The 8,170-nt window shown below is 39.8% G+C and overlaps 1 protein-coding gene across 2 annotated transcripts in view; it reads left to right on the top strand.

Moving 5' to 3' along the window:
- The window catches only part of LOC148357337 (uncharacterized), a 49,792-nt gene that overhangs the window by 814 nt on the left and 40,808 nt on the right, over positions 1–8,170 (top strand). Inside the window, exon 2 of one of the 2 annotated variants that reach the window (XM_088346969.1) lies at positions 6,919–7,310. In XM_088346969.1, the coding sequence (XP_088203095.1) occupies positions 7,034–7,310 (277 nt within the window). In that variant the 5' untranslated portion in view covers positions 6,919–7,033. Of the gene's footprint in view, positions 1–6,804; positions 7,311–8,170 lie in introns of those variants that run through there. The other variant, XM_088346968.1, reaches the window with a different exon arrangement.

Genomic DNA, 8,170 nt, shown 5'->3' with positions numbered 1-8,170 from the left:
TGGCAATTTTTGGAGTACAGTGGGACCTTGGTTATCGCGGTTAATGGGGACCAAAACCACCCGCGACAAGTAAAAATCGCGAAGTAGAGGCGCACCTTAAAAATAAATAAATAAATAAATGAATAATTATTTTTTATTTTATCATCATTATTTTTTAGACCCGGTTAATGGGGACCAAAACCACCTGCCAAAAGTGAAAATCTGCAAAGTAGCGACGCCCCTTCAAAAATGCTTAAAAAGAAAAAAAGAAGTATTTTTTTTTTTATTATTTTTTTTCATTATTTCATTTCATTATTATTATTTTTAGACCTGTGAAGCTCTGAACCCGCAAACGTGAAACCAAAAAGTAGCGACACCCCTTCAAAAATGCTTATTTTTTTTTAATTATTATTATTATTATTATTATTTTATTATTATTATTTTTTAGTCCTGCGAAACTCTGAACCTGCGAACGTGGAATCACGAAGTAGCGACGCCCCTTCAAAAATCCTTAAAAAAAATATATATATATTTTCTTTTTTTTTTTTATTATTTTATTTTATTATTATTATTTTTTAGACCTGCGAAGCTCTGAACCCGCAAACGTGGAACCACAAAGTAGCGACGCCCCTTCAAAAATGCTTAAATTTTTTTTTTTTTAACCATTTTATTTTATTATTATTATTTTTCAGGCCCGCGAAGCTCTGAACCCGCAAACGACGAAGCGCGAAGTAGCGAGGTCCCACTGTATATAAAGGGGATGGAGTAAACTTTTGTAATTATCAACCAAACTTCTGCACAGTATGTTAAATATCGCAAAAATAGAGAACAGTATAATAAATGCAATGCATTATACTTTAAAAAGAATTCGGCTTTATCAATTATTGAAATGCTTTTAGGTGTGTCGGATGTGTGTTTTTCAGTTTATTTTCTGTCTATTGTAACACCTAAAAATGTAATTTCTGGTACACTGTCAATGGGAACACTGTCCTTTTCTACCGCCAGGTCAAGATTTGCTTTGTGATTACTAGAGAATATCACGTAAGTTTTGTTGAAATTTAACATTTATGTATTTATATCCCGGGCAGCACGGCGGGGCAGTGATTAGCGCGTGTGCGGCACGTTCTGAGGTCTTGAGATCGACCATCCTGTGTGGAGTTTGTTCTCCTCGTGCTTGCGTGGGTTTCCTCCGGGCACTGCGGTTTCCTCCCACATTCCAAAGCATGCATGTCAGGTTAATTGGCCTGTCCAAATTGTCCCTAGGTGTGAATGAGCGAGCGAATTGTCTGTCCATGTGTGCCCTGCGACTAGCTGGTAACCAGTTCAGGGTGTCCCCTGCCCACTGCCCAAAGATGGCTGGGATGGGCTCCCGCACCCCGGCGACCCTACTGAGGATAAGCGGTGCAGATAATGGATGGATGGATGTATTTATATCCCTCAATGGTTTTGGGTTAGTTAATTCGCTATCAATATTTATTGCTAGATTAGTATGACTATCATTAGAATAGAAAAAGATAGTGTCATCGGCAAATATGACTAATTTTAATAGTTTTTAACCATGAAGTAAATGTTTTATATATAAATTGAAAAGCTTTGGACCCGTGACCCAACCCTGCAGTACCTAACAACAGATGTCCAAGTATCCAGATGTCAACGCCGTCATGTTTACTGACGTGTCTCAGCTGTGCCCGCTCATTTGGCGCCAACCGCTGCGGGCTCCCTGATTGGCTGCCTGTATCTATTTGAACCCAGACCTCTCAGTCCTCTGTTGTCAGTCCATCTGTGAATCTCAGTGTATATTAGGCAAGCCTTTCTCCACCCTGACTCCCACCTGTCCCGTTTTTGCTCCCGTCTGTCTCCAGCTACGACCCGTTTTGATCATGACCACGTCTGCTCTCCCGTCCCGGCTTATGACTCGTTTCTGACGCCGACCACGTTTTTGCTCTCCTGTCCCGGCTATCGACCTGTTTTCCCGTTTTTCTGTCCTTGACACCGCCGTCGCTCGCTACAGAAGTTCCACTTCCATGTTCGGATCACAATCCGAGTACGAGAGCGACTTGCTTCCTGCGAGCACCGGATCGTGGGCGCAGCCCTTCCTCTTTCCTTTAATAAAACATAAGAGAAACGTAACGCAATTGGGTCCTGTTTTTATTCTGGTCCTGACAAACGCTCTCATTTTTACATATTGTTGCCTCACAGTCAAATAACTTTGAGTCCATCCCAAAGCCACTCCCCTGATGCCATATTGTTCCGTTTTTTTGAATAATATATTATTATTAATGCTATCAAACGTTTTTTTACGTCAATAAATATCCCAGCTCTTCTTTTCTATGCTATTGATGATATCTTCTACCACGTTAATGGCGGCCATTGCTGTTGTGTTTGTCCTAAAACCATATTGACTCAATTGATTTATGCTTATCTATGAAGTAGTATTAGTAATAGTAGTAAAGTATTTTTTTTGTATTTCTGCAGAAGTCATTTTGTCGTAGAGTAATCATCACTCACACTTGACAAATGCCTTATATATATTTAATTATATATAATTTTACCAGGGCAGCATGGCGGCGCATTGGTTAGAGCGTGTGCGGCACAGGTCTGCTGTCATGAAATCGGACCTTCTTGTGTGGAGTTTGCATCTTCTCCCCGATCTTGCGTGGGTTTCCTCCAGGCACTCCGGTTTCCTCCCACATTCCAAAAACATGCATGTCAGGTTAATTAGCCGGTCCAAATTGTCCCTAGGTGCTAATGAGCGAGTGAGTTGTCTGTCATTGTGTGCCCGGGGACTGGCTGGCAACCAGTTCAGGGTGTCCCCTGCCCGCTGCCCTAAGACAGCTGGGATGGGCTCTAGCATCCCCGCGACCCTACTGAGGATAAGTGGTGCAGATAATGAATGAATGAATAATTTTACCGCTTTTGGGGGCCATCCTAGTGGTCGTGTGGCCCCAAGCAGTCGTTTGGTTCGCTTATGCCTTGGGTCAGCGCTGAATGGAGTCTCAATGCAAGTTTGTGTAGTTCGCATTACATAGTAGTGTATGATGGTCTTCAAAGGAAACTACGTGAGGGATTAGAGTTATCATAATGACTTAATTTTTCATAATTTGGGGAGCTCATCACCTTCAAATGCACTCTTAATGATTAATTCAATTTATTCTCTCTCTTGAATTCTTGTTTTTTGTTTAACTGTCTTTTAGCTTCTTCCTATTTTTGGTCCCACGAGCATCAATAATTCACGTAATCTAGTGGATGTTCCATCTTAAGAAGCATCAACAAGCGCAGACACGTTTGTCATACACATGATCATACTTGGAAAAGAAAGATTTACATGTTGCATTTCTTGTCGACGTAAGAACTAACGTCTGCGGCATTTGGAGGAAAGGATCTTAAAAGGACTGGTGTCCACTTCTAAACTTATCATTTGACCCTGAAATTTGAGTTATGAGCAATACCACAAAATGTTGGCCCAATTGCAGCGCAAGCCAACATAATTATTGTTTGTCTGTTTGTTTTTTTGTCACTTAAAGGTTTTTCATTGATGCTTTTAGAAAATTGCTGCCTCTTTGTTGAGATCCTCACACTTTGAGGGACCGAAGTGGTTATTGCTTAAAGTTTAAGTAATTGTTTAAGTCTTAAACAATCATCTTTCCAGGTAAACTCGTTCTGACTAATTTTAAATAAAATTTGCTGGGGGAGTAAGAATCATACCTAGAAAGATAATTATTTTACTGATTTAAGATATGTAAAAAAGAGATTCTTTCAATTATCAAAAATTGATAAATAAAAATAATACAATCAACTTTCTGATTACAAGTGGATTGTTCATCTGCAAGATATTTTTTCTCATTTTAGAGATTTTTCTTATTTTGTGACTTAAAGGGACACTGTGCAAAATTTTACCACTAGTTGTCACTGTACTTTGTTTTGCATCAGAAAACAGGTGATAAATATCACAAGTAAGAACATATACTACTGAGACTCAAGGTGACCAAACTGCACCATTTTCTTTTCAAAACCAGCCCATTACAAGGGCGTACCCTTTGCAGCAAGATGACAATCATGTCAGCTCCCTTTCCGTGAGCCTCATTTCATATAAAATAATTACTTTTTAAAATAATAATAATAATAATTTCCTTGTATTGTCATTCTGTGTAACAATGTACACAGAACGAAATGTCGATTGCACCTGACCCGTTGTAGCGAGCCGATGCAGCCGCAGCCAACAGAGGGCGGCGCCGACCACTTTTTAAGTCTTAGGAATGACTCGGCCGGGGCGCGAACCACCGACCTCCCAGTCTCAAAGCGGGCGCCTTACCATCTAGGCTACTGAGCTGGTTGCACGTTTATATGAAAGTTTATGTATTATTCAAATCAATATAGCTTTTTTAATGAATGGATTTTTTTCTTATCACTATGAGGTGCTAAATAATAGTCACCGTCCCTTTAAGAATAATTTGGGGGAAATAAAAAAATTGTACATATTATGAAAAAAGGACAGTTATTTCGTAAGATTTTAACTTGGTTTTGAAGTTAGAATAACGCAAAAGTTTCTAAGATAATCCAAATAATATTATTATAAAATATGTTATTACTTTTACTAAAGTAAAAAAATGAAAAAACTTTAAATTTGCAAAATTACACAGGTTTTTTTTACATTTGTTACTTAAAAAGTGTTCTTCTTGTTAAAGAATTGCAATAACTGTATTTCAAGATTTTTTTCCCAATATGAAAAATATATATCCAATTTTTTGACTATTTAATTTAAACATTTCTTTAGTAAAATCAGAAAAAAAATATCTGCCATGTTAAGTATTTGTTAATTTAGGATGGATGGATAGTTGTATTTTATTTTTACATAAAATAAAGTCAAATAAGAAAAACAAACTTAAATTAAAAGTATTTATATTTTGATAGGAAAAATTGGTAAAATGGGAAAAAAATAAGTGACCGGGGACACAGGAAATGTTAGTTAGCACGTCCACCTCACAGTTCAGAGGTCCCACATGTCGGGGTGGTGGTTTGTTGAAAAAGCGCCAGGGAGCATGGAGCTTCAGAGCTGCATGTACATAAAAACAAAAGTTCATCGATTTAGTGGGTATTTATTGGGGGGTCCTTGACACGAAACCTGGCTAAAAACGAAATTTGGTTCAGGCGTTTTTGAGCCTATAACTCAGATACGAACACACACACATGCAATTGGGGATTTCTAAATACCTTTATATTGTCTGACAGTTGAGGTTTTTTTCTGTGTTGTTTGCACAAAATCACCACAAATCACTTGTTTTATGAACCATTATTTGGTTATTAGACGGATTATGGCAGGGGTTGGGAACCTATGGCTCACGAGCCATATACATACATACAAACATATACATATATATATATATATATATATATATATATATATATATATATATATATATATATATATATATATATATATATATATATATATATAAAAATACGTTCAGAGCATTGAAGATAGGTAGCGGCTGGGTCTCCAACATGACAATTACCCGAAGCACAAAGCCAGGAAAACCAAGGAGTGGCTCCGTAAGAAGCTTATCAAGGTTCTAGCATGGCCTAGCCAGTCTCCAGGCCTGAACCCAATCGAAAATCTTTGGAGGGAGCTCAAACTCTGTGTTTCTCAGTGACAGCCCGGAACATAACTGATCTAGAGAAGATCTGTGTACAAGAGTGGGCCAAGATCCCTCCTTCAGTGTGTGCAAACCTGGTGAAAAACTACAGGAAACGTTTGACCTGTGTAAAAACAAACATAGGCTACTGTACCAAATATTAACATTTATTTTCTGAGATATTCAAATTTTTATTTGCAGCTGTATCACACAAATAAATTGTTAAAAAAATCATGCATTGTGATTTCTGGATTTTTCTTTTTAGTTCATCCCTCTCTCAGTGGACATGCATCTACAATGAAAATTTGAAACCCCTCCATGATTTCTAAGTCAGATAAATAGCAAAACAGCAGGGCGTTGAAATACTTATTTTCTTCACTTATTTACTGCAATTTTTTACCGTCTCATTTCATGCAAAACTTAATGTGGCACGTGGAAAGCAGTAATTGCAAGGCCCGGTCAGTATATTTAGTTAACAATCTCCACTCCAGTTTAAAGTCAAGGTGTCACACCAACAGACCCCATTAATGCTTTATATGGAAGCTCATTAAACAATCTATGCTCACTGGTAAATCACTTTATGACGAAAACCCACAGAACGAAAACACCCAAAATTTCCAGCAAAGCACCCAGAGCAACTTAATTGGCTGAGGAGGAGGAATAGGTGGAACTATACACACAGTCTTCTCCTCGTCCAGTGTCTGCACCAAAGGTAAATATGTTTGTATCCTCATTTAAGGTATTTTGTGAAATTTTTTAAAAAGAACTTTGCTTGCACCTTGTTTTGAAACCATTATTTTGGACAAAAACAACAGTCAATATGAGCCTAAACACTTAAGTAACTTCGGGAGGGAGACACATTTTAGTGGTTCATTTGTTCATATGAGTCACAGGCCGTGCCGTTCTTATTTAATAGATTTTATCATATGTCACATAGTGAATTATAATATGCTGAAAAAATTGATTTTGTCTGGAGAGCGAGCTGGGCTGTTGAGTTGAAATTTGTCTTTCCTGGATTATTGTTACAACCACAGACTGGTAAATAAGCGCATCCCTCCTAGGATGACGCTAGCGTAAACATCATCAGCATCAGCAGGGGTGCACGTGAGCTTGTGGCAGCATTGCTTTCACGAACGCACGCATGCTTCCCCTGCATGAGCTGAGCTCAGCAGGCGAGCGACCGTTACATAAGAGCTCAGTCGGCCCAGCTGGAGATCACAAAATAAGTCAAGAGAGGGAGAGCGAGTGGGAGGAGTCAACAGCAGAGAAACAAACTCTTTTTGTTTGTTTTTTTTTTGCTTTCCAGTCGGCACCATGGACGGCATTTCCCTGCCAGCGCAATCCAAGGAGTGATGGGGTCAACCTGCCTGACCTTGGCGCTGTGAACTTTTAAACCTGACGGCTCCCATCACTTTGTCTCCATGGTCCTGAGCGCCGGGTCCAGTCCGGGGATGCCCCGCGTGTGGTGGATGCTTAGAATTTTACTATGCGTGCCGGGTCTCACCCGAGGTTCAGAGCTAAGCCTAAGGGACTTGGGGAATGCAACTGAAAGTGTAACCCTGATGCTGACTTCAGGGGATTTGGTCAGAACCACAGTCCAAATGCAGGCTGAACTGAGAATAGAGGATCCGACCAAAACGACGACGACGGAGGTGCCCACTGAATTGGAGACGCAAACTCCGACCACTAACTACTCGGGTGAGTCTTCCAACTTTTTCGGGGTTGAATATTACTGAGAAAGTATACTTTTTAAAAAAGTTAAAAGCAAATTGGTTTTCTGTTTTCATGGATTTCATCATGCAGATTGGATTTCTTGTTTAATTGAGAAATAATGTCATGTACCACTTGGGGGAGCTTGCCCCAAGAATTTACTTTTTCTCTTTTTCAGCTTTGCGCATTTTGGTATAAAGTTGGACAAAAGTTTGACACACGATTATTCAATAATTAGAAGTCTTGTTAAGATAAAACTAAAAGCAAAAAACTGGAAAGTCTATAATTGTTAAATATTTCCCCTCATCTACATTTTTGCTTCTGAAAAATGCGACTCACTTTCTGATACGATTTTGCAGTAACCATTCATCCATGCACCCATTATCTGCGCCGCTTATCCTCAGTAGGGTCGCGGAGCTGCTGGAGCCCATCCCGGCCATCCTCAGGCAGTGGGCAGGGGACACCCTGAACTGGTTGCCAGCCAGTCGCAGGGCACACAGGGACTCAATTTAGGAGCTTTTTCTTCCATCCATCCATCCATTATCTGCACCGCTTATCCCCAGTATGGTCACCGAGGTGCTGGAGCCCATCCCATTTATCTTCGGGCAGTGGGCAGAGAACACCCTAAACCGGTTGCCAGCAAGTTGCAGGGCATACGTAGACATACAATTCCCTCGCTCATTCACACCTAGGGAAAATTTCGACCGGCCAATTAACCTAACATGCATGTTTTTGGAATGTGGGATGAAACCGGAGTGCCGGGAGGAAACCCACGCAAGCACGGGGAGAACATGCAAACTCCACACAGGAGGTTCGATCTCATGACCTCAGAACTGTGCCGCACACGC

Source organism: Urocampus carinirostris, chromosome 11, assembly GCF_059441175.1.
Source record: "Urocampus carinirostris isolate Australia breed hairy pipefish chromosome 11, RoL_Ucar_1.0, whole genome shotgun sequence".
NCBI lineage: Eukaryota > Metazoa > Chordata > Actinopteri > Syngnathiformes > Syngnathidae > Urocampus > Urocampus carinirostris.
This window is presented reverse-complemented; position numbering and strand designations above follow the sequence as displayed.